The sequence below is a fragment of the Lontra canadensis genome, unplaced genomic scaffold (genome assembly GCF_010015895.1).
Source record: "Lontra canadensis isolate GAN:19392208 unplaced genomic scaffold, GSC_riverotter_1.0 scaffold104, whole genome shotgun sequence".
NCBI classification, from domain to species: Eukaryota; Metazoa; Chordata; class Mammalia; order Carnivora; family Mustelidae; genus Lontra; species Lontra canadensis.
Window position 1 is genome coordinate 1,583,668 of NW_022631098.1, and position 27,296 is coordinate 1,610,963.

The 27,296-nt window shown below is 42.2% G+C and overlaps 1 protein-coding gene across 2 annotated transcripts in view; it reads right to left on the reverse strand.

Annotated features, from left to right (window-relative positions):
* Positions 1-464: 464 nt before the first annotated feature.
* Positions 465-27,296, reverse strand: part of ALKBH8 (alkB homolog 8, tRNA methyltransferase) — a 54,211-nt gene continuing 27,379 nt past the window's right edge. Inside the window, exons 8-12 of one of the 2 annotated variants that reach the window (XM_032838353.1) lie at positions 24,287-24,393; positions 14,379-14,530; positions 9,037-9,293; positions 2,236-2,385; positions 465-1,394 (exon numbers count right to left, since the gene is read on the reverse strand). In XM_032838353.1, the coding sequence (XP_032694244.1) occupies positions 843-1,394; positions 2,236-2,385; positions 9,037-9,293; positions 14,379-14,530; positions 24,287-24,393 (1,218 nt within the window). In that variant the 3' untranslated portion in view covers positions 465-842. The remainder of the gene's footprint in view (positions 1,395-2,235; positions 2,386-9,036; positions 9,294-14,378; positions 14,531-24,286; positions 24,394-27,296) is intronic. The other variant, XM_032838355.1, reaches the window with a different exon arrangement.

Here is a 27,296-nt window from a genome sequence, read left to right on the forward strand (position 1 = left end):
TTAGCATCTAACTCAATGCATTAGGGGGACCAGTTAATTCTTGGTAATAAACTACCGTCAGGATTAGCGGTTATCTCAGCCATTTAAAAATAAATCTTTTGTTCTCATACATCTTACCACTATCTTACTTTCCTCCATGGCATTCAGCACCATCTAGCACACAGTGTCTGTTTATTTGCTTATTGTCTGTCCTTCTACAACAAAGTTCCAGGAGGGCAAGAGCTTTTGTTCTTGTTCGCTGCCCCACACCCAGTTCCTAGCACAGTAACCGATACATAGTGGGGGTTCGGTGAGGATTTGTTGGATGACGTTCCTACTAAGGTGTGGCTATTATTTGATGGACTAACATCTTATCGAGCACCTACTATGTCCCGAGCCTGTGACAGTAAGGCAAGGGGACAGAGTGGTTATCAGCTGTGATTATACAGAGTTAATCATCAAAGATAAAACTTCAGACAGTTCTCTACTGACCAAGAATATTTTCTTTATTAAAGTGTTGTACAATTACATCACTAAGATTCTACGTGATTTAGCTCAATCAGTAACATGTACAGCAGAAGTTTATCTTCAATGTGCTGTTTTCTCGCCCCAAACACTTCACGGACGACCTCAGTCACTTGTACAAACCACCCTGTTCCTCCCCATGCCAGGTGATAAAATGAGGTCAGCCACAGCAGGGGACAGGATGGGTCCTGAGTAATCTCCGCTCCCAAATTTCGCTCAGGCGTGCTCCTCTGGGACTTTTCCACTCGTTTTCTCTTGAATGAAAAAGACAGTAAGTTTAGCCTCCTTTAAGAAACCAAGTGAGCCTCTCTTGCCTGTCTCTGTCTTCACGGAGACAATCAGACCTTCTGAAGAACCACACACCAGTTGCCCTGGTCATAGTAGCTCTGCAGCAGGCGGATACCACTCAGGGTCCGGCAGGCCGCCTCCAGCTCGCCCTCACGGAACATGTGATAGTAACGATGGAACACGGCACCCGGGGCCTGGGATCCTGCTGCACCAACAGGCTTGTCCTTCCTGGGGCTGCCCTTATGGTGCCAGGGAACCAGTAAGTCTTGAGCATGAAAAGAAGTCCTGTTAGTGTGAACAGGTAGCCTGGCATCCGTGACATCGCTGGCGTTACCCCCTTCCCCCGGGCAGTCGGGAATGGCAGGGACACAACACGGGGCGTCCTGGTCACCCACATCAGGCACCTGCCCTCCCAGTGACTCAGGCACCGCTGCTGCATCACTGTCCATCTCCTGTTCCTTTCCTTGGCTACCTCTGTTTTCTCTAAGATACTTGGATTTCTTCTTATTATATTCCTGTTCCATCGCCCAGACATAAATCAGTGCCGTCCCACCAGGCCTCAGGAGTCGAACAAGTTCTCGGAGAGCCGCCACTCTGCGCTCCTAGTGGAAAAAAAGCCACGTTGCCCTTTATCGACCAAGAGGAAAGGCAGAGAGCAAACAGGAAAGTGTAAGTGACGACAGGGCTGTTTTCATTACGATGAACAGCCCAGAAAATCTCGCAAAATACAACGCAAAAAAGAAGAAAAACAGAAACTTTGTTCTGTGATTGAGCGGGTGAAAAGTGTCAAAGAAACAGCGAAAAGGGCATTTTTAATTGTGTTAATAAAGCAGAAGCATAGGTGCTTATCCACTTGATTTCGTTTTGAATTCAGGTAAGCTGGTCAGGTGTGCGGAAATGCCTGGTAATGCCGGCTCGGGGGGGATCTGTAAAATCATTGCTTAGGTTAGGGGAGAAACCCCTGACACATGGAAAAACAGGCTGTTTTTTCTTATAAGAAAACATTACATTCACTTGTTTCAAAACCAGGAACGTCTGTGACGAATTAAAAGCATGAGTGACAGCTCCTCAACACCTGAGTTTTGAAAAAAGGAGACAAGCAGACGGGAAGGAGGGGATAGCAAAGGTCAGGGAGACAAGTGCGGGCCCGTGGGCCAGGGAGCTCCCCGCTGTCTGACAGCTGAACTGCGGAGCCCCTGGACCCGGAAACACTCGGGCCGGGCCGCAAGCAGAACCAGGCAGCACTAAAAGCGCGTCCACCCCCCCGACCCCGGCCTCGCGGGAGCTCAGGCGCCGCGCACCTCCTCCGCTAAGGGGGCGAAGGGCCGGGCCACCAGGGAGAGGACGGGGAGACGGGAGAAGCTGCGATCGGGTCCACCGCAGCCACCTGGGCCCACGTCCTGCCCCGAGCTGCAGTTCTGGGGAGAGAGAGGCAACACTCACGGCGGTAGCGAGGTGGTGAATCACGGCGATGGAGAGGCAGGCGTCGCACGAGCGGCTGCGCAAGGGCACGGCCAGCGCGTCCCCGACCAGGGCCTGGAAGCGCCGCTCGCCGCAGATGTCCGCGAGGCTCTGGCTGCGATCACAGCCGATCTGCGGCAGAGAGAGAGAGAGAATTCCGGAACGGCTTGTTTGGACGTCCCGAGAGCCCCCGAGCCACGGCGTACCGGCTAGCACACGCTCTGCGGCGGGAAACGCTGGGAGGCCGGGAGCGTCTCAGTCCCTCCAGCCGGCGCGAAGGCCCGCCGGGTACCCGCAGGGCAGCCTTTCCCTCGGCACCGGAGTCGAACCGAACTCGGAGCCGCGCGTGGAAACACAAGGAGCAGAGTAAAGACGACAGGGGTGGACACGGGAAGTCCCCACTGGCATCCAGTGCATCACCGACCAGAATTCAGAGCTTTGGGTAACGGAAACCATCCCCAAAACACAGACATCTGGTCCTTCATGGGGGGCTACAGGTGTCTCTCAACACAAACTCTACTGTGCTGGCCCCCACAGCAGGAGGACGGCTGCGGCCTTTGCCCGCTTCTTTTTACCTTTCAATGCATATTACTGTACAATCAGAAAATAAAATCCCCAAACAATAAAAAAGTAAAATAATTAATTTCATTTTTTTAAAGCTTTGAGTCTTGTTTTGTTCACCACTTAACCCATATACATCAAGAATAAAGTGCTGAATTCAAACTTTGTAAAACACTATTTAATTAAACCTTTTAGTCTAAGCCAACCATCGTAGGGGAACAGCACAGGGAGGCCTCTTGCGCCCTCCGCAGGGGCCTGGTTCTGCTTGACATGTTTGGGAGCAGGACTGTCGGTCTCCTCTCCAGCTCTGCTGTTATTTTTGTACCCAGTTTTGCTGTTTAGTCCCGAGAGTACCCTGTGTGCGCTTGTGTGCGCATGTGTGCGGAGGACCAGAGCAACGCACACAATACACAAATGTTTAGTCCTGAGAGTACCCTGTGTGCGCTTCTGTGTGCGTGTGTGCGGAGGACCAGAGCAACGCATACAATACACAAATGTTTAGTCCTGAGAGTACTCTGTGTGCGCGTGTGTGCGCATGTGTGCATGTGTGTGTGTGTGTAGGACCAGAGCAATGCACCATGTGCACAGGTAAACTGAGAGACGATGGGGGGAGCGGCATGAGTAATATTAAATCACTAATTAATAATTATCCCCAGGTTATTTCTTCTTAACTCATTCTCTACAAGAGAGAAGAAACAACGTGAAAGAATTCAGCAGACAGAAGCGGCCACCTCAAGCTTGGATTTGCTCATTTGAATTTAAGATGCAGTGAGCACTGATTATTAGGGTTCCCTCAGTCTATCCCAGAAAAAGAACAAGAGTCCTCATGTCAAAACAAGTCTTACTAAGTTAAATCACGCTGCCATGCTAGTCAGACTTACTATGAATCCGCTCAATTTCTAAGTGGTATTAAACAGCTTCTATATTCCATCCCAGAGCTGCACTAATTTTTGAGGCATAATGGAAGGCACCAAGCTAGAGGTAAAGCACAGCAATGTCCCCTTGATATATCCTAAGATGAGAAAGTACGAAGGGCCCACTCCTAACAACAGCGGCGCAATTCCCAATTGACTCCTGTCTCTACCTCCGTGGGATACATAACTGACTTACTACTTTTATGTCTTTTCTTCCATATTCTATGCTGCTGAGCCAGCAGCCACGTATCAAGCTGACAATACTACTCACATAATGCGTGTATTACATTCCAGGGCTTGTCACCTTATTTCACAATAAAATTCAGTTAACGGAATCAGAAGTCTCAAGTCGGTCCAATTCTGACAGATTGCTATAGATCTTGCTAAAAGTCAACAGGAAAAAACCCAACTTTACTACAAAACAAATACCAGGAGAGAGAGCTCAAAGAAGAAGGAAAGTTATTACCCGAAAACCCACGAGAAAGCAGAACAAGGAGAACAGCAGCCAAACCAAACCAGAGGAAATGTCCTTCCTCCCACTGCCAGGCCGCTGCACATCTGTATGGGGGGCTCCCCTGTGCCAACAAGAGACGGGGATGGTTTGACTCACAAACCAGCAGGTCAAGTGTAGACAGGACTTGCGCCTGGCGCACGACCTCCATCCTGTGCTTACTCTGCCCGAGTCTTACATACAATCTTCGTCAAATCATCACTAATTTACTCTCTTCCCTTTCTATTTTTAAATTTCCATAAGTCTTTGGAATCAAAGAAAGCACCCAGAATGTGAAGGGCTCCCTAATCACATTGCGTAATGTCAAGTGTGACAGAATATGGCTTATTTATAAATACAATTTATAAATACTCACATTTATTAAAGGACTCATGTAAGGCTACGTAATTCTGTGTGCGAGACAGTCAGTGACATGAAAACACACAATGGCTGGGCTTGAAATGAGTACTTAGTAATTTTTAAAATCTTCAACAAAACATTAAACATGCAATTCCTGAAAGCCTGGTAAAAAATGAAAAAAACATTCAACCTAGTGGTCAAAGGTGCAAACTACAAAACAAGGTTTCATTTTTCTTCCAGTGGAGTATTGAAAATATTTTAAAACCAAAACACACCACGGTGATGGCAATAAGAAAAACTGCTCTCTGAGGCGCTAGGACAGTACAAACGGACACCACTGCTTTCCAAGAGCCATCTGGTGCGCCACTTTTTAAGGAGGATAAAATGTTCACAACTTTTTTTTTTAAGTAGGCTCCACGCCCAGCACAGTCTCATGCGGGGCTTGAACTCATGACCCTGAGATCAAGACCTGAGCTGAGATCAAGGGTTGAATACTCAACCAACTGAGCCACCAGGCACCCCAAAAACATGTATAACTCTTGACCCAATAATTGTTCTTCTAAAAATTCATCCAAAAAAAAAATTATCCAAAAGACAAAAAAAGCTAAGTGAGCTAAAAAAAAAAACCAAAATTGCCTTTTAACTGGAGCAGCCACCAGATATGACAGGAGAGTCTGTATTAACGACCTCAACCCTGAACACACACCCTGAAGTTAGCTGCTGCTATTACACGGCAAATGAGGAAGACTTGTCTCACCACAGGTAAGTCATCCGCCCCAAGTTAAAATAGTTCAATGGCAGCGCAGAGATTCAGACCTGGGCTTTTCTCACTCCAAACCCCATGTTCTTCCTTCCTGTCAGACTGTTTCTTGGGGCAGATGCTTGTCCCTGTGTCATTTATAAAAACCCCACACTGAACATGAGGAAGCATCCGGAAGCCTCTCCCTCACCGAGTGTTATCAAGTCCTGGAACTGTGGAAGGCTACACACTCACATGGAAGTACGAAGCAATACGAATGAGTCATCAAGGTGTAGGCACACTCGGGACGATACAGGTTACAGGGAAAACACGGGAAGGACATCTCTCACAACAAAGTGCTCTTTCAGGGGGTTAGGATTACAGGCAAACACCTTTCCTTTTTGTCCATTTTCTGAATTGCAGCTGTATTAGTTTTATTACTTAAAAAAATACCACATTTTTTAAGCTACTAAGGAAACGAGCACGATAGGGAGATGAGACTGGCAGTAAGGGGTTGAGAGCGCGCAGAATGGGCAAAGCCCGTCGACTACCGTGAAAACAGCAACCAGAAGTCTCAAGCTAAACTAGCTGAATGATCTAGGAAAGCCACCAAATGCCTGTTTAGTCATAAAAATGCCTACTTCTTAGGGTTGAGATGAGAACCAAACGAAATGATGTGTATTAAATGCTTCACTCCGCAAATGTTGTAACGACTACACAGAACAAAGGGTGGACACGACTTCTCATCCTGGGTTCTGGATACACAGAGAAATCCAGGCATCCTCAGTGCCTCAGTGTCTGTCACTCTGAGTGAAGGCCCAGCTGTTCATTCTGAGTCTGTCCCATCTCCTTCAAGGTTACAGGACACGGCACTGTATATTCCACTTTGCATGTGAGAAACTGAAGGCGAACTCACAGGTCTGCTCCTCGCCACTCAACAAACCATCAACAAGCTTCCATCACCAAGTAGGTGATTTCTGCCACATCTGAGATGACAGCCACCTGTTGTCAGCAGAGTTGGCCTTTAAGATCTCTGTTAGCAGAACGCCACAGAGTACAGACCCTGCCGCTGGAACAAGGTTCTAACACTTCTCCTGACACCATGGAACCTTGGGCCTGTTTTCCTGTTGGTAAAATGGGAGCAGTAATAATGATCTCCTACATCCTGTGAGAAAACACAGCTCAGTACTTCGCACACACTGTTAGTGGCCATTCTGTCCTTTCCATTACTGGGGTAGCCAACGGTTCACACACAAAGCAAAACAAAAACAGAAGTGTTCAGAAGGGTCTTACACAAACACCTCTCCAATTCTTATATTATCAACAGATAACTGGCATTATTATTATTAGCTTTGCAATCCCAACTATTTACAGCAACCAAGAAAGTTCCTACAATGGATTAAGTAGTTATTTATCTGAGAAACCTGGGCTAAAAGTGGTCTGAGACCAACGCAGAGAATCATCACTTAGTGAGTGAGTCAGGCTGAGCTCCGGGTACATACTATCTCATCTACTGCTAGTAAAGGCGGCAAGTTTCCTAAAGGTATAAAGTCTTTGCTTACAAAATTTACCTCTGAACATAAAGGCAGCAGCCAATGCTGATGACAGAAATGAAGAGTAACTAAAGACATCTAAAAAATGAAAAGCAGGGGTGCTTGGGTGGCTCAGTTGGTTAATCATCTGCCTTTGGCTCAGGTGATGATCCTGAGTCCCAGGATCGAGACCCGAATTGGGCTCCCTGCTCAGCATGGAGTCTGCTACCCCCTCTCACCCTCCTACCTCTCACACTCTCTCTCCTCCTCTCTCATTCTATCTCTCAAATAAATACATAAATCTTAAAAAAAAAAAAGATGCCCCTGAAACAAATAATACATTAGATGCTAATTTTAAAAAAAGAAATAAGAAAAAAAGAAAAATACCCCTGAAACAAATAATACATTATATGTTAATAAAAAAAGAAAAAGAAATTAAAAAATGAAAGGCGGCTTATAAAACAATTTCCATGAGGGCTTAAGCTAATATTTAAAAAATACATTTTGTTAAGGAATCATGTAATAATACTATAAACATTTTTTGTAATTCTGAGGCAATCCTATGTGTGCATACTTAGAATGAAATGTCCCAGATGACACCCCCTCATGAATATCAAAAACATGCATATATTTTCAGGCTCAAAGACAGCTGCTCAAAATACATTCAAATACACAGGCGGGAGCCTCAGCAGCTTCCCTCTACCATCCATAACTCCATTTCTGGTATAACGAACACCGGACACAAGGCGTCTTCATTCCCGCACCAAACCAACACCTACGGAGCCTTCCCGAGAGGTCAGGCCCGCAGCAGGCTCTGCGAATCGCATGTGCCAACCACAAAATGAATATAAATAAAGTGACTATACTTGTGATTTTCTAATTCTTCCACATGAATTCCTTCTTGAACAGATTCAGATTTTTGGCAAATCATGTTTCTCAACTGTAACAGGATAAGGTGGTCGGGAGGACTCCGTTCCACCCAGCTTCGTGGCCACGGGAGCCGTTGGGCTCGATATGGCCGTGGGTTAGACCACGAAGGTGCAAAAGCAGAGATCCCTGAGGGATGTTCTAGACAACACCTGAAGATGACAGTCTCAGAAGACATCACTCCGATTTTAAGTGGCACACCGAGAATTCTTCCACATGAACAAATCTAACTCATTAGACCTTATTCTTCTTAGACTAAAATTAAATTGTAAACATGAAGACAATACATGGATACTAATGTCTTATCTCAATGAAATAAAATCTGTCTCCTAATGCACAAACTCTGACTTTCCTCAAGCGCAGCATAACTCACTTTGCTCATGGAAGAAGTAAAGATACAGACGATGCGCAAGTGATGTCCTCCGGGGACCCGTGGGTGCGCACTGCTCTCGTTGTCCCCACCCTAGTGACTCTAGTCCTCCTGCCCCTAATCTTGAGAAAGGGAAGCTTCGGTCCTCTCAGAGCCGCGCTGACATGGGTATTTACAATAATGCGCCAGTGTAGGGAGAATGATCTCCTTCCCAGCACGGTAAAAAAAAAAAAAAGTGGACCGCAGGAAAGAAATCATAGCAACTGGAAACAGAAATGTGGCAACAGAAAGAAGTGGATTCAGATCCTGACCCTTGTGCTGTAACCTCGATCACATGGTTTAAGCTACTTAAGCCATGGTTTCCTCAAGAGTAAGACACCAACAAATAGTAACATTTATTTTTTCCTACTGTGAGTAAAAGAACACTATATTTGGCGTCAGAGGCATGGGTTCAAGTTTCAGCTCTGTCCCCTAATTACAGGACATCAGGGAAGTAATATAGTCTGTGAGTCCCAGCTGCTTCATTTATAACAGACGGATGAAAATATCAGCTTTAACTTCCTCACATTTAGAAGGATTGGAGCAAAGAAAGTGGCTTCTCTAAATATCCTTTCTGACCTGTAAAAAGTTTAATAAATTTAAGATAGTTTTACTGATAAAATAATCAAAATCTAAAGGGAGGGGGAAAAACACACACATACACTACAAATAATGGCATGCATGCCCACAAATTCTCAGGGGAATTAAAAAAAAAAAAAGGAGTACTCATAAATTTTCCATCTGTTGGTTATAACTTTTCATCAGTGACCTAAAAAACAGCATTCTAGCAGAAGGCAGAAGGTGATAATAACAGACAAAGCCAAAAGGGAGCCAGAAGCAAAGTGACTTACCATGTATAGGTCCTGATTGATGCCAAGATACTTTCCGTTTCCACAGCCAACATCGGCCACTAACGAACCACTTGGCAAAGCTTTCAAGAAGTCCACGACGCGCGGCCACGGGGTGTGCCTCGTGCTGCTGAAGTGCCCGGCAATCTCCTCGTAGACCCGATGGACGTGCTCCCGCTCCAGCTGCGAGGCTTCTCGAGAGCTCCTGGGAAGCGACGGGGAGGTCTGCTTCGTCCGGCTGTCACAGACCAGAGGGTAACCTAATGGAAAAGGAAGGCAATACAAACCTTTTCTTTCTCTCCAGTGGTTCACAAGGTATCGTGTTTTCTTAAATGAACTAGCAACTCAATGCAAATTCGGTGGTAAGAGATAAGCAGGCTCTGATTTAACAGTTTAAAAACAGCTCTTACTCAACAAGTCCAATTTCGTGAGTGAGGGGCCAAATAAAAAGAAGGGGAAAATCCATCCGCAGTAAGACATGAACTGCAGTTCTACAACCGCCTAACAATGCAGGTGCCTAGTTCATCCGGGGATGAAGGGTCCTTTAATTTAGGAAAGCATCCTGATGGGCCTGGCCTAACCAGAAGAAATTTAGCGAATTCACAGGAGTTAGGGTTTTTCTCTTGGTGAGCAAAGGAAACAGGAGTCCTGGGGCCCTAGCACTCTGAGGAAAACAACAAGACCTAGGAGAAAGTGTCATTTGGTTATGACCACAAGCATTTAATGAACACCATTTGAAGCAGTTTGTACGAATGGCCTCAATTCTTACTGTAACACCATGAGCTGGAACTAGTGCGTCCATTTCACAGATGAGGACACTGAGGCACAGAATGCTAAGTAACAATCCTGAAGTGACAAAGATGGTAAGTTACAGAGCCAGGATTTGCACAAAGGCAGTGGGGGACTCAAGAGCCCACAATCTCAATGACAACAGAATCAACACACCCTAAGGAGAACACCATCGACTCAAGGAGATGACAAAGGAAGTTGAGGATACACTGTTATCCTAATTAACATCCTAATTAAATGGATTCTGAAGTTGTTCCCTCTTCCCTGCAACCCATCTAACACTCATTTTAAATCCTTGCCTGCTTGAACACGGCAGGGATGTCCATTATCACCACTGCTATTCAACATAGTACTAGAAGTCCTAGCCTCAGCAATCAGACAACAAAAGGAAATTAAAGGCATCCAAATTGGCAAAGAAGAAGTCAAACTATCACTCTTCGCAGATGATATGATACTATATGTGGAAAACCCAAAAGACTCCACTCCAAAACTGCTAGAACTTGTACAGGAATTCAGTAAAGTGTCAGGATATAAAATCAATGCACAGAAATCAGTTGCATTTCTCTACACCAACAACAAGACAGAAGAAAGAGAAATTAAGGAGTCCATCCCATTTACAATTGCACCCAAAACTATAAGATACCTAGGAACAAACCTAACCAAAGAGGCTAAGAATCTATACTCAGAAAACTATAAAGTACTCATGAAAGAAATTGAGGAAGACACAAAGAAATGGAAAAATGTTCCATGCTCCTGGATTGGAAGAACAAACATTGTGAAAATGTCTATGCTACCTAAAGCAATCTACATATTTAATGCAATTCCTATCAAAATACCATCCATTTTTTTCAAAGAAATGGAACAAATAATCCTAAAATTTATATGGAACCAGAAAAGACCTCGAATAGCCAAAGGAATATTGAAAAAGAAAGCCAAAGTTGGTGGCATCACAATTCCGGACTTCAAGCTCTATTACAAAGCTGTCATCATCAAGACAGCATGGTACTGGCACAAAAACAGACACATAGATCAATGGAACAGAATAGTGAGTCCAGAAATAGACCCTCAACTCTATGGTCAACTAATCTTCGACAAAGCAGGAAAGAATGTCCAATGGAAAAAAGACAGCCTCTTCAATAAATGGTGTTGGGAAAATTGGACAGCCACATGCAGAAAAATGAAATTGGACCATTTCCTTATACCACACATGAAAATAGACTCAAAATGGATAAAGGACCTCAATGTGAGAAAGGAATCCATCAAAATCCTTGAGGAGAACACAGGCAGCAACCTCTTTGACCTCAACCGCAGCAACATCTTCCTAGGAACATCGCCAAAGGCAAGGGAAGCAAGGACAAAAAGGAACTATTGGGATTTCATCAAGATCAAAAGCTTTTGCACAGCAAAGGGAACAGTTAACAAAACCAAAAGACAACTGACAGAATGGGAGAAGATATTTGCAAACGACATATCAGATAAAGGGCTAGTGTCCGGGGTGCCTGGGTGGCTCAGTGGGTTAAAGCCTCTGCCTTCCGCTCAGGTCATGATCCCAGGGTCCTGGGATCGAGCCCCGCATCAGGCTCTCTGCTCAGCGGGGAGCCTGCTTCCTCCTCTCTCTCTCTCTGCCTGCCTCTCTGCCTACTTGTGATCTGTCTGTCAAATAAACAAATAAAATCTTAAAAAAAAAAAAAGGGCTAGTGTCCAAAATCTATAAAGAACTTAGCAAACTCAATACCCAAAGAACAAATAATCCAATCAAGAAATGGGCAGAAGACATGAACAGACATTTCTGCAAAGAGGGCATCCAGATGGCCAAGAGACACATGAAAAAGTGCTCCACATCACTCGGCATCAGGGAAATACAAATCAAAACCACAATGAGATATCACCTCACACCAGCCAGAATGGCTAAAATGAACAAGTCAGGAAATGACAGATGCTGGCGAGGATGCGGAGAAAGGGGAACCCTCCTACACTGTTGGTGGGAATGCAAGCTGGTGCAACCACTCTGGAAAACAGCATGGAGGTTCCTCAAAATGTTGAAAATAGAACTACCCTATGACCCAGCAATTGCACTACTGGGTATTTACCCTAAAGATACAAACGTAGTGATCTGAAGGGGCACGTGCCCCCGAATGTTTATAGCAGCAATGTCTACAATAGCCAAACTATGGAAAGAGCCTAGATGTCCATCAACAGATGAATGGATAAAGAAGATGTGGTATATATACACAATGGAATACTATGCAGCCATCAAAAGAAATGAAATCTTGCCATTTGCGACAACATGGATGGAACTAGAGGGTATCATGCTTAGCGAAATAAGTCAATCAGAGAAAGACTACTATCACATGATTTCCCTGATATGAGGGAGTGGAGATGCAACATGGGGGGTTATGGGAGTAGGAGAAGAATAAATGAAAACAAGATGGGATTGGGAGGGAGACAAACCATAAGTGACTCTTAATCTCACAAAACAAACTGAGGGTTGCTAGGGGGAGGGGGATGTGGAGAGGGTGATGGGGTTATGGACACTGGGGAGGGTATGTGCTATGGTGAGTGCTGTGAAGTAAACCTGGCGATTCACAGACCTGTACCCTTGGGGATAAAAATATATGTTTATTAAAAAAAAAAAAGAAATCCTTGCCTGCTCTCTGTTATGCTGTAATTTCCCTTTATCTTCGGCCGAAGTCTATGAGACACATCTTTTTACTGCAGCAAAGACAGGAGGAAAGAGCGGTGCTCCCGGAGAAGCCACAGTCAGGACAGAGGCAATAATGAGAAATCACGTGGCAGCTCAGAAGTGGGCCGCAGCATGCACGGCTTCGGGAATTCTCCCTAACTCTAATCAGAGGGGGCCGAACCTCAAGAAAGAGGTGGGAGAGAGCTTGTGTCTGCTACCGTGTGAAGGGCAACTCTAAACATTTCATGCAGAATTTAAGAAAGCCTGACGGTGCTAACAGGTGCAGGTGACAACAGACGGGTTACCTTGTATCTTGGACACATCAGGATTACACTACTGCATACGTGACAGTGACCCTAAGCCGGTCCTGGCAACATTTTACTGTCTTATAAATTATAAACAGCTAAGTAATCTAAAGAAAGGGGCAACCCATGGGGCACCTGGGTGGCTCAGTGGGTTAAAGCCTTTGCCTTCGGCTCAGGTCATGATCCTGGGGTCCTGGGATCGAGACCCCACATCAGGGTCTCTGCTTGGTGGGGAGCCTGCTTCCTCTTCTCTCTCTGCCTGCCTCTCTGCCTACTTGTGATCTCTCTCAAATAAAATCTTTAAAAAAGGGGGGGGCAACACTTATCCTTAAAAATTCACAAATTTTGACCAAAAGGATCCAAAAAGATGGCCTTGAACGTGGAAAAACATCTGTAAACTGAATATACAGTCAGACCTTCTATACTGTGCCTTGCATTCAATTAATTTCCACAACAAAGAAACCTCTTCAGAAGAAAACCAGCTTGTCTCTCCAACTATACCTCAGGTTCCTCAAGAACAGGAACCTTGAGAAAGGTCGTGCTTTAATTTTCAGGATCTTGTAAAACTAGGGACAGTGTCAGACATTCAACAAATATGAAATACACTTTTTTAATTGATAAAAAAAATTTGCTGTTTCAAGGTCTCAATGACACTTTTAGCAAAAGAAACAAAAATTTGTTTTAAGCTTCACTAACATCAAGATAACAAATATAGCAAAAAAAAATAGATATAAAATATACCAATTTTAAGTTTTCTACCACATACTATTTACAAAATGAAAGAGATCTTTACTCAATGAGTCCAAGAAATACAGGTCATGATGTACTTGTATAGACAATTCAGAATAACATCTTGACAAGTTTTTGAGCATTTCTTTTATTCCCTCCTAGATTTCCAAATTGGCCAAAACAGAAACTACTGTTCATGCCCTTTGAGTATCTACTTACTATGGAACAACTGGTCATCTCTAACTCCTCACTGGGTTAATTAGAAATAATTTAGAAACTTGACAAGCTGTTTCCAATAAAACCTACTTTTGTACAACTGATATTTTAATGGCCTAAAATCTTATTTAGCTCTCTTAACTGTGCCTTCAATTAAAAAAAAAATGTTTAGGGGCACCCGGGTAGCTCAGTGGGTTAAGCCTCTGCCTTCGGCTCAGGTCATGATCCCAGTGTCCTGGGATCGAGCCCCGAATCTGGCTCTCTGCTCCACAGGGAGCCTGCTTCCTCCTCTCTCTCTCTCTGCCTACCTGTGATCTCTCTCTGTCAAATAAATAAATAAAAAAAATCTTTAAAAAAAAAAATGTTTATTTGGCATTAAACTATGCTTAAGTACCATATGTAGGGAAAAATGAAGATGAATAAAATGCATTCCCTGCCTTTAAGGAATATAAACTCAATGGGGGTGGTTAAGAAAAATCTACATTAAGTACAACATTGCACAGAATATGAGAAATGCCATTAGAGAAGTTAAAACAAAGCTCTCCATGGTTCTGATGGGACTTTAAAAGATTTTTACACTAGATTTACTCCATTTTACAGTGGAACCAAAACAATGTACTTACTGCAATTACACGGTGTTTGCCTCACTTTCCTAAATGTAAATGATGTCCTTATTCCCCTCTTGCTTAAAGTTAAGTCGCCAACATCACTGGTGATAATTCCACCTTTATGACCCTTGGATGCTTGAACAGTATCAAATTTTCTGGGTGTGATTCTAAAAACAACAGTCAAAATAATTTATTTAACACTGTATTCATAAAAATATTTCATGTCTTTTTAAAAATATTAAGGGAACAGACCAAATTAAGAATTTACAGCAAATATCTATTGGATTCCCCAAATTGTTAAGCACTACAGAAAAAAAACAAAGAAATAGAAGTCTCTATTTTTTAAAAAGTTATCTTCAGGGTAACAGTAAAAGAATGTACACTAACAAATTATTCAAGAAATACAAATAGAATAGTAACAAATATTTAATTTTTTTTTTTTTTAAGATTTTAAGTAATCTCTACACCCAATGCAGGGCTTGAACCCACGACCTCAAGATCAAGAGTTGCATGCTCCTCTGACTGAGCCAGCCAGGTGCCCACAAATATTTAATTAATACCAATTCTGAGGAAAGAGAAAGAAAGCAAGGAACAGATGGAGCAAAAAGGAAACACACACAGACAGTAAACTTAAATTCAATCAATAATTATGTCAAATGTAAAAAGACTGTAACATGCAATTAAAGAACAAAGAATGTCAGAATGGGTTAAAAAAAAATAAAGTTCAATTATATGCTGATTACAAGAGTCAACCCCCTTAAAATAAGGACATAGAATGGTTGAAAATCAAGATAGGAGGAAAAAATAAAAAGATACAGGGGCACCTTGGTGGCGTAGTAAGTTGAGCGTCTGCCTTCAGCTCATGTCATGATCCTAGGGTCCTGGGATCAAGTGGCCCATCGGGCTCCTTGCTCAGTGGGGAACCTGCTTCTCCCTCTCCTCCCCATTGTGTTCTCTCTCGCTATCCTCTCTCTCAAAGAAATAAAATCGTAACAAAAAAAAGGGGGGGGGTGCGCCTGGGTGGCTCAGTGGGTTAAGCTTTTGCCTTCGGCTTGGGTCATGACCTCAGGGTCCTGGGATCGAGCCCCGCATCGGGCTCTCTACTCAGCGGGGATCCTGCTTCTCCCTCTCTCTCTGCCTGCTGCTCTGCCTACTTGTGATCTCTCTCTCTCTCTGTCAAATACATAAAATCCTAAAAAAAAAAAAAAAAAAAAGATATAACATACAGAAGACAAGTATTTTGCATGTTCCAAGCAAAACCAAAAGGAAAGTGGTATAGCTATCCTAATCAAAGCAGGCTTCAAAGGCATAAATACTGCTAGAGATGAAAAGGGACAATGAGCTTGAACTCATGACCCTGAGTGATCCAGAGTCTGACACCTAGCCAACTGAGCCAGTCAGGAGCCCCAAAAAGGGACATTTCATAATAACAACAGTGTCAATACGACAGGAATATATAAACACCACGTATATTTATTTTTATGCCTCTAACAGCAGAGCTTCAAAATAAGCAAAAAGCAAACAAAAAAATAACAGGAGAAACAGACAAACACCTAATTATCATTGTAGCTTTGAACACATCTTTCTTAGTAAGGGAGATCTAGTTGAGTGTCAAGATCATCAACATCAGAAAACCACAGATAATGGAACAGTTCCAGGCTGCCTGACATTCTCACCAGTACTTGGTATTACTTGAGTTTTTAATTTTCATCATTTTAGTAGGTGGCAAGTGGTATGAAATTGTAGTGGTTTTTTTCTCTGTGTGGTTTTTTTTAAGACTTTTTTATTTGAGAGAGAGTGAGCGTGCATGCACAAGTGGAGGGAGGGGCAGAGGGAGAGAATCTTCAAGCCGACTCCCCCCTGAGCCTGCAGCCTATCTCAGGACCCAGGAGATCAAGACCTGAGCCAAAACCAAGAGTTGGTTTTACCAGCTGAGCCACCCAGGCACTCCTGAAATTGTGGTTTTAATTTGCATTTCTCCGATGACTAATGATACTGTATATCCTCCCATGTACTTATTAGCCATTCACTGATACTTTCTTTGGTGAAGAACCTGTTCAAATCTTAAGCCCAAACCTTTGTCAGATACATGTATTCTGGATATTTTCTCCCCATGTGTGGCATGCCTTTTCATTTTTTTAATGATTTTTTTTTGACAAGTAAGTTTTTAATTTTGATGCAGTTAATCTTTTTTTCCTTTTATAATGTGTTCTAAAATCTTTCTTTAAAAACCTCTGCCTACCCCAAGGTTGCAAAAATATTCCCTTGTATTTTCTTCTAGATGTTTTATAAGTTTTACTTTTACATTTAAATCTATGCTCTACCTTGGGGTACCTGGGTGGCTCAGTCTGTTAAGCACTGAACTCTTGATTTCAGCTCAGGTCATGATTTCTGGGCCATGAGATCAATGAGATCAAGCCCCAAGTCGGGCTCCAGGCTCAGTGGAGAGTCTGCCTGGGATTCTTGTTCGGCCTTTCCCTTACCTTTGCCCCTCCCCCAGCTTGATCATGCTCACGCTCCCTCTTAAGTGGTTGATGCCTCTCTATAAGGAGCTAGGTAAGTTTTTTCTACACATCTAAATCTTTGGAAAAAAAAAAAATCTATGATCTACCTCATATTATTCTTTAAATGGCTATGAGGTAGATCATGGTTCATTTTATTTCCACAAGGACATAGTTCCAGCACCACCTGTTTATAAAGTTTCCTTCCACATTCAATTGCATTGGTGACTTTGTCAAAAAGTAACTGACTGTGGGGCTCCTGGGTGGTTCAGTTGGTTTAGCATCTGCCTTCAGCTCGGGTCAGGATCCCAAGGTCCTGGGACTGAGCCCTTCCCTGCTCAGCGGGAAGTCTTCTTCTCCCTCTCCCTCTGTCTGCTCTTCCCCCTAGTTACACTGTCTCTCACTCTGTCAAATAAAGAATAAAAAAAAAAAAATTAACTGACCTGATATATGAGAACATATTCTGCCCCACTGGTCTATCGGTCTATCTATACACCAACGCTAAATTCTTTTTTCTCTCTCTCTTTTTCCAAATAGGCTCGACATCCAGCCTAGAGCCCATCATGGAGCCTGAGCTAAGATCAAGAGTTGGACATTTAACAACTGAGCTACCTGGACATCCCATACACTTTTTAGATTATATAGCTTTAGTAAATTTTAAAAACTAGGTAGAATAAATCCTCCAACACTATTCTTCTACTTCAAGACTGTTTTGATTATACTAGATCTTTCACGTTTCCTTATAAATTTTAGAATCTGCTCATCAATGTCTATAAAAAAGTCTTCAGATTTCTAATTGGAATTACACTGAAACATTAGATAAACTTGGGACAATTGATAACAATATTAAGCTTCCTATCCCTGATAATGGCATCTCTACCTCTTCATTCATTTTGGTGTTCCTTAATTTCTCTCAACAGTGTTTCATGATTTTCAGTGTGTATGTGTTGTATCACGTTATTTCTGTTAAATTTATTCCTAAGATTTCAATCTTCTGAGTCTAAGTTTTCTGCTGGATATACCCTACCTAATCTGTCTCCTTTAGAGGTGGGTTTTACATTTAGAGAGAACATGCTAAGCTTGAAAGATCTCAGGAAATTATTAAAGAGCATAATTTTATACTTAAGTGGTTGATGCCTCTCTATAAGGAGCTAGGTAAGTTTTTTCTACACATCTAAAAAAGAGAAAGTTTGGGGCGCCTGGGTGGCTCAGTGGGTTAAAGCCTCTGCCTTCGGCTCAGGTCATGATCCCAGGGTCCTGGGGTCGAGCCTCACATTGGGCTCTCTGCTCAGTGGGGAGCCTGCTTCCCCCTCTCTCTCTGCCTGCCTCTCTGCCTGTCAAATAAATAAATAAAATATTTTTTAAAAAAGAGAGAAAGTTCAACCATATAATTAAAATGGATTTGATCCTAAAATGAAAAAATATAATGTATTTCAGTTCTAATTTTCATTTTGTCATTGTTATACTATTACTTCAATCTGTTGTTAGAAGTCCCAAAAGGCAACAAAAGCAAAAAGGAACAAGTGGGAATACATCAAACTGAAAACCTTGTGCACAGTGAAGGAAACCATGAACAAAATGAAATGGCCACCTCCAGAATAAGAAAAAATATTTTATATTATATAACTGGTAAGAGGTTAATACCTAAAACATATAAAGAATTCCTCAATAGCAAAAAACCTTCTAAAAAACAGGCAGAGGGGGCACCTGGGTGGCTCAGTAGGTTAAAGCCTCTGCCTTCGGCTCAGGTCATGATCTCAGGGTCCTGGGATCGAGCCCCACATCAGACTCTGCTCAGCGGGGAGCCTGCTTCCTCCTCTCTCTCTGCCTGCCTCTCTGCCTCCTTGTGATCTCTGTCTGTCAAATTTTTAAAAAAATAAATAAATAAAAAACAGGCAGAGGATGTTAATAGACATTTTTCCAAAGAAGACATATAGATGGCCAACAGATATGTGAAATTCAATGTCATTAATTATTGGGTGAATGCGAATCAAAACCACAGTGAGGTATCACCTCCTACCTGTAACAACGGCTATGATCAAAAAGAAAAGAAATGACAAGTGTTGGTGAGGGTGTAGAGAAAAGGGAGCCCCTGGGCACTAATGGTGAGAATGTCATTTGTGCAGCCGCTGCAGAAAACACCCACTGTAATATTCAAGAGAGGTGGTGAGGGCAGACATCCCTGCCCTGTTGAGTATCCTAGGAAAAGGCATTCACTGTTTCACTATTTCACCGTTAAATACGATATGAGCCGTGGGTTTCTCACAGGTGCCCTTTATTGGCTTGAAGAAGTTTCCTTTTGTCCTAGTTTGCCAAGTTTTTATCACAAACAGATGCTGAATTCTGTCAAATACATTTTCTGCATCAATCAAGATGATTAAATAATTTTTTCACCTTTGTTCTTTTTATGTCATGAATTACATGGTTTGGTTTCAAAATGTTAAGCCAATTTTGCCGTCCTGGAATAAACTCTACTTGGTCATGATGTACTTTCTTTTTTATATATCGTACAATTGGATTTTCTCCTATTCTGTTTAGGATTTTTTTTTTTTTTATCTGTTATGAGAGATACTGGTCTGTAATTTTCTGTTATTGTAATGTCCTTGACATGTTTTGGTGTCAGGGTAATGCTGGTCTTATAAAACACATAAGGAGAGTGGCTCTTTTAAAAGAGCTTGCACCAAAAGCAATTTTTTTAGAAGTAAAGGCAGGCAAACGTTGTCTGAATTTAAATGATTGTTACCCTGATAGAGGAAAATAAGTACAACTATGGTATTAAACAAAGTCAAGATAGCTCAGAACAACGTGTATCCTAAAACTCTTATTAGCAAGTAAATTTCCCTCTTGAGGGCCAAGTAGTTCTCTATCACAGCTTTTTAAGTCAATTACTTTACTTGCCTAGAATTACATCTTAGACAAAGGCCATGCAGTACTTAACTGCTTTTGGAACCAATCTCAGATTTTTAGGAGTAGGTAATCCATGTTAAGATTAATCCTTAACATGAATTCTTTAAACATTGCTGAACATCTTTTTTTCCTCCTTACTCAAATGTATAATCCAGTTGAAAAAAATTAAATAAAAAGATAAAAACCTTTTTTAGACTTAAATAAGAGTTCATCAGAAGAGACATCTCAAAGTAGCAGAAGCAATACAATCTTTAGGAGTTTAAGGGAGACATTATTTCAGGTTAATGTCCCGAAAAAGTTTTACATATCAAAAGGAAGAGCTGAGCTCTATGTTAAAAACAAAGGAAAAGGAAATTTATTGCACTGAGTGCTGGCACAGGAGTAAAGGCCAGAGGGCACAGCAAACATCTGGAGAAGAAGGAGCGATCAAGTCCAGCCAGAAGGACAAGGTTAAGGACAGATTCTGAGGCCAGACTGCCTGGCTTCTCATCTTGGCTCTGCCACTTACTTAATGGTTTTGTGACTTTGTGCAAGTTACATAACCTCTTTATGCTCCAATTTCCTTTAAAAACGGGGACAAAGCCACAGAACAAACTCTCCACTGTGACTTGTATGAGGTAAGCGAGCTAACTGTGTGAAACTTTGAGAACAAGGCCCAGCAGAAAGGAAATGCTCCAGAAGTAATTTAAAAGGAGAGTCACATAAACGTAGAGATAAATGCCTGCGAAGCAAGCTGAATAACCTCAAGGAGGGGAGTGCATGGGTTTGCCTAGAAACACAGTTTGCTGTTAAACACATACAAATGGGTTTCATTTCAAAACAACAAAGTGTTTTCTTCCACTTTTCTTAACACACTTTCCCACTCACTCTAGCTTCCCGTTCCCTACTTCTAACACAGACAAAATTTACTTCATTTTCAAGCAGCTCTGTCCCAACACAAACACAACAGCGGGGGAACAGTGACACAGGCCAGCTGATGCTCAGGCTTAGCGAGGGGCAGCACAGAGCACAGTGGGGGGAGCCTAAGAACGCAGTTCTCGCCTACAGAAGGCCACAGACGGTCCCCAGTGGCAGGGCCAAGGCATCCAAGGGCCCAACGTTGTCAGACTGCCCAATTTCCAAAAGAAAGCTGAAGACTCAGAGTTTCAGGTGAAAGCTACTGATCTGCACATGCACGCAATTAAATGCAATAAAAATGCTGCCCCGCGGACCACCACTGGCCCGGCCAAAGAGAACATGGCTGCCCGCTGCCATTTGCCTCAGGGCCTTCCAGGCTGCCCATTCTGATTTAAGGCAAGGCGGCTAGAAGAGTAAATCGAACTGGATCGAAGTAAGAGTCTGGAATGAACCTTTCAGGGCAGAGTTTATCAACCTTTTTTTTTTTTTTTTTAAAGTAAACTTTACCCTTGATGCGGGGCTCGAACTCACAACCCCAAGATTGAGAGTCACACGTTCCACTGATTGAGCCAGCAGGAGCCCTAAATCAACCTTCTTCAATTCCTGTCCCTCAATAGTGCTTCCTAGTACTTGCTTCCAGCACACAGATCAAAGTAGTTTGTTTTTTTAATCAAGGTGTATGTCCTATGGTTTATGCATATTTTTAAGTGTATTAAATGTACTTTTTCAACTTATTCTCCTGTCCACCCAGAGATTCTGATGAATAACTCCATTATTTGGTCGGCCTCTGTTTCTATCTCTAACTGTAGCCCCTCCCTCCTTACCCTACCCGTACCCTTTCTCCTCTTCACCACACACACACACACACACACACACACACACACACTCGTAATACAGGCAATGGGTTTCAATGGGAGCCTTTAAAAAATAATACTGAGGGGTTTTGTTCCCTGAAATTATTGTAAAGAATTTTGATTCTAGAGAAAGGTTTAAAAATAAATGTTGCCTACAATTCAATCTTACAGAGATACTCTTAACATTTAACCACACGATATTCTTCTTTTTCTTTTTAAGATTTTATTTATTTGAGAGAGCGAGAGAGCGTGCGCCCACGCACACATGCAACGAGGGGAAAGGGGCAGGCAGAGGGAGAAGCACACTCCCTGGTGAGGCAGGAGCCTACGTGGGGCTCAATCCTGGGCCCCCAAGATGATGACCTGAGCTGAAGGCAGACACTTAACAAAATGAGTCACCCAGGCGTCCCCACACAATATTCTCTCAACAAGAAAATAATGTGATTGGGGGATTTAACCGTCTGCCTTCCTTTGGCTCAGGTCATGATCCTGGGGTCCTGGGATCGAGCCTCACACTGGGTTCCCTGCTCAGAGGGGAGAATGCTTCTCCCTCTCCCTCTGTAGCTCCGCCCCCCCACCTCCTCAATGCTCACTTGTTCTCTCTCTCAAATAAATAAAAATAAAAACTTTTAAGAAAGAGAGAGAGAAGAATGCAATTGAAATGATATTTAGGAGGGGGTTGGGGGGGTGGGGTTATGGACATCGGGGAGGGTATGTGCTATGGTGAGTGCTGTGAAGTGTGTAAACCTGGCGATTCACAGACCTGTACCCCTGGGGATAAAAATATATTATATGTTTATAAAAAATTAAAAATTAAAAAAAAAAGAAATGATGTTTAGGAGAATTAATCTGTACCATTATCCAGAATTTAAAATATGTTTATAAAAAGATCTATGAAAAGTAATTTTTCATTTCGTACTTGCTGAAATACCATTACTCTTAAGTTTAAATGTACCAATAGTAAAAATGTTTAAACTTAAAAAAAGAAAACGTGAATATTCTCAATTCTAGAAATACTTGAAACCACTGGATCGCTTCACCATTTTCATTTACTGCAAGTGAAAATATTTTAGATGGTCATGAAAAAATAAATCAGGTAAATTTAAGCCTCATTGCACAAAATCAGGCCATTGTTTTTATGGCTCACCTTCAAGACATGTTACAGAATCATTTACATGTTTGTTTCCTTGATTTCTTAAATGCATCAGTTAAAATCTCCACACAGGACATTATTAATAAGCACAGAACTCAGCAGTATTTTAAGCAGAATACACGTAAATTTCAGTGGTGTGATGCTTCTCCTCCAAAGGCTAAAGCTATATTCTTGCAGAATGTGCATAACCCATTTCTTTGAGATTAGAGTCAATCAAACAAACTCAAATTGAGGGCCATTCTACAAAACAACTGGCCCCCTTAAAAATGCCAATGACCAGAAAGACGAAGAGAAGTTGCAGAATTGTTTCCAAGTAAAGACGAATGAAGAGAACGGACAGCCAATCACATGGCAGAGTCCAGGAGCAGAGGGACAGCACGCCACAAACCACTGACCAAGATTCTCTGCTTGACCACACTGTGGTCGGACTCCCCTGAGCCCAGCTCGGCCCCACCCTTGGGCATGTCCGCCAAGAGCCCCACTTCAGCAAGAATCCTGCTGAGTCGGTTTAACCAGAATCCCCCTGTACCCACCAAATTCCTCACTGCCCAGCGATCCCCCAGCCGAGACGTGATGAGCAAGAATCCTATGGTCCTTGGCCGGAACCCACCCCTCCCCCCCCCACCCCTGCTGATGCTTCCACTGGGATTTTTCCAGGCACTGCCCTGCCCTATGCCCACTCCCAGCTCCTGGGCTGTCTATCCCGACCTTGCCTGTTGTAGTTGGGATCCAGCCCAGTTCTCCACTGCCGTCCCTTTTTTCCGACTGCGATAGCCCCTGAGTAAATCGGGCCTGGCTCCTGTAACTGCCAGCAGTCTTCGACAGTACTGTACTATGAAGTACAACTAGCAGAAGTTAATGACGGGTTGTATAAGAATATTTTATCAGTGCTGGTGTTTCTGAATTCGAGTTGCACAGCAGTTTTGTATCATAGGGGTCGGCAAACTTTTTCTGTAACAGAGCCAAATAGTAAATATCTAAGGCAAAAAGGGCCACCTTCAGTTCCTGTCAAATATTCTTTGCTGTTTGTTTTTTTACAACTCTTTAAAAATGTAAAACCCAAAATAACAATCATAATTAATAACCACAAATAAATTTTTTAAAATACAAATAAAAATGTAAAAACCATTCTTGACTCATGAGCTGCACAAAGCAGACTAGGGCTGAATTTGGCCAATGAGCCATAGTTTGCCAACCCCTGATACAACGAATATCCTTGTTCTCAGGAAATAGGCAATGAAGGACGTAAGAGGAAAGGAGCAGGATGTCTGCCGTTTATTCTCAAATGATTCATCAATGATAATAATAACGGTAATATATGAGAGCAATAAAACACATGGTCAAATGTTCACAACTGGCAACAACTGGTAAATCGAGATGAAAGGTGAAGGGAGTTCATTATCTCTGCTTGCAACTTTCCATTAAACCTAAATTTCACCAAAATAAAAGGTTATTATTTACCATAAAAAGGGCACAGAGGTCCATGGGGGTTGAAACCTGGACACCTCAATGTGCAGACATGGGGCACAATTCTGGTAGCTCAAGCAGGAAAGAATGAGAACTCTCATGAAGCAAGAGGCATTCTGTCACCAAGGTCATTTCCATACATACCCATGTGTCCAGAGGTATCTAGATTCCCCGGTCATCACCAGCAAACTCCGACGAGGTAACATGACTGGCACTGTGACACCATCTGGGTGCTTAAAATCCATGACAATCTTGAAGGAAAGACAAAAGCATAAAGATGAATCCAAAACATCAATATTCCAAGGACAAGAATGACTGATTGATTCTGGCTATCTTTCTCAGTTAATAGAGATTAAAACATGATAATGTTTATAGAAGAGCATAGCACAGTGGTCCTCAAACTTCAGAGCACATAAAAATCAACTGAATGGGGCGCCTGAGTGGCTCAGTTGGTTAAGCATCCGACTCTTGATTTTGGCTTAGGTCATGATCTCAGGGTCCTGGGATCGAGCCCTGCAATGGGCTCTGCGCTCAGCACAGGGTCTGCTTGAGATTTCCTCTCTCTCTGCCCCTCGTCCTGTGTGCTCTCTCTCTAAAATAGTAAGTAAAATAAATCCCTAAAAAAACCAAACCAACTGAATGACTAAAAAACATACTTCTTCCATAGGTTCAAACTCAGCAGGTCTAGGGTGAGGCTCAGGAGTCTGCATTTGTAACAGTCGCCCCAGGAAATTATGATGCAGGTGGTCTGAGGACCATACGTAAAATGCAAAACACTAGGGCAGTGGTCAAATGCTAGGACTCAGAGCTGAAATACTCACATCCTGACCCTTGCATTTGCTAGCCACATGACCCAGGACAAGCCACTTAATCCCTTCGTGGCTCAGGGTCTTCAGCCCTTAGAGGCTGGTTACATGAATTAAATATACCATGGTTATAAATCACAGTATCTGGCACAAAATAAATATGAAAAACAGCAGTTATAGTTATTCATAGGATATTAAAAATTAATTAATAATCCCCCCAAACAACCATGAGATGCCTATTCACATATGACCCATTTTGCCTTTAAAGTCACTCAACATTTTGGATATTAAAGGCTAATTTATAAAAGATAATAAAAAATACAGGAATGTTTTCAGCAACTCTTCCTAAGTTGTGCTCAAGTATTATTATGGATAACAACCTATAAAGACACAACACCCAAAAAACTGTTTTTGTCCTCTGGAACCCAAACCCCAAAGAGTTCAGTCTAAACGTAGCAGCAGCTAACAAATGTGAATTCAAAAGGCATGCCACAGGGCTAGAAAATATTTTTAAATGAATAAATCACTCCACTTGAAAATAAATACCCAATATCAGTGGGAGAAACAGAATTTAGCATCTTTGTTAAAGGCTAACGGTTGGCGTGGTACCTGGCACAGGGCATGTTGGCTACTGTTACTATCAGCAGTATTATCTGTCCAAATCCGATAACAGACATGAGAATTCTTCATAAACACAAAGAATTATACAGAACTAAGCGGCTTTCTTCCGTTGGAAGCATGGAAAATAAGGTAAGATGATAGAATTTCATTTTCTAACAATTACCCATTCCTAAATGATCACATATAATTTCAAATAGCCACACCCTAAAAACATTCTACTGATAAACACTGCAGGTGAATTCCGAAGTTGTGGGGGTGACGTGCATGGACACCCACAAATTCCCAAAATGTCTAAGTAAAATATACCAATAAGAGGATAGACAGACAGATATTTGATAAAGCAAATATATTAAAATGTTAACTATAGAATCTAGGTGGTGGGTATACAGGTATTTGCTGTAGAATTCTTTCAACTTCTCAGTATGGAAAAGTTCATACTGAAAAGCTAAAGGGGAGAAAAGGCACTGTGACCCATTTTTAAACCAATACATAGAGGTTTCAATCTTCTGAAGAAACTACACGTAGGAAAGGATAATGAGCACATTTATTAATTACATTATTAGAAGAAATAATTTGTGGGTTAAGGCAATGGAAGCTGTTGGGAAAATAAGAGACTAGAGTCTAGTTTATTCTTTAGATAAATATTTATTTTTCATTGTCTGAGCTATCAAAGGCCACAATGTGGAGTGAGGGACATGTCCTTGCCCACCCAGAGGTTTCTGGCTAATTAGCACCCGTATGTGTGACAAATACACAGTACTTATTTACTTGTGAAATTCAAACACCTTTCCTCCCAGCAACAGAGAGTAATGATTTTTAAATAGGGAAATCTCAGTTTAAGCAAACGATTAGAACTAACAAGTATGAATGTGGCACTAATTAATTTGGAAATACTTGTCCTGAATACAGAAGCCAAGTTTCAAGGAAGAACAATACGCTCCCAACTAAGCCAACAATTACAGGACTTAGGTGAGAAAATACACACAATACTTATTATTACTCCTGATGGCCATTATTAGTTTGCTATAGAGGCTCCCAGAACTCATCACAACAGCTAACTCACTATTGACCGTTTTTTTATAAAATGACATGACAAAGGAGACAGACGAACAAACGGATGGAAGAGGTGCATAGGGCAGGGATGTAAGAAGGGGTGCAGGGCATCCCTGACCTCTCTAGGTACACCCCTCTCTTAGGACTGTCATGTGTTCATTCATCAACGTGAAGTTCTCTGAACCCCATACTATTGGGATTTTTATGGAGGCCTCATCACGTAGACACATCAATTATTAAGTCCATCTCCAGCCTCACTCCTATCTGGAGAATAGGGGACAGGACTGAAAATTCAAAGCTTCTAACCATGGCTTGGTCTTCTGGAGAACAGGCCTCATCAAGGCACCCACTAAAAGTCATCTCATTAGAACAAAATATGCTGCCATCCGCCAGGATATTCCAAGGGATTTAGGAACTCTGTGTAAGGACCCAGGTGAATGACCGAACATTAGAACAAAAAATGCTCCTACTATTCCTATCGCTTAGGAAATTTACAAGTGTTTCAGGAGTTCTGCACCAGGAACTGGGGACAGAAACCAATATATATGTTTTCTATTACCTCTAATGTATCTAATGTGAAAGCACAGGGGTTTTTTTTGTTTTGTTTTGTTTTTAATCTAAGAAAGTAATTTTTACTTATAAAAGTACATTTTCTAGAAAACTTAAATTTTTCT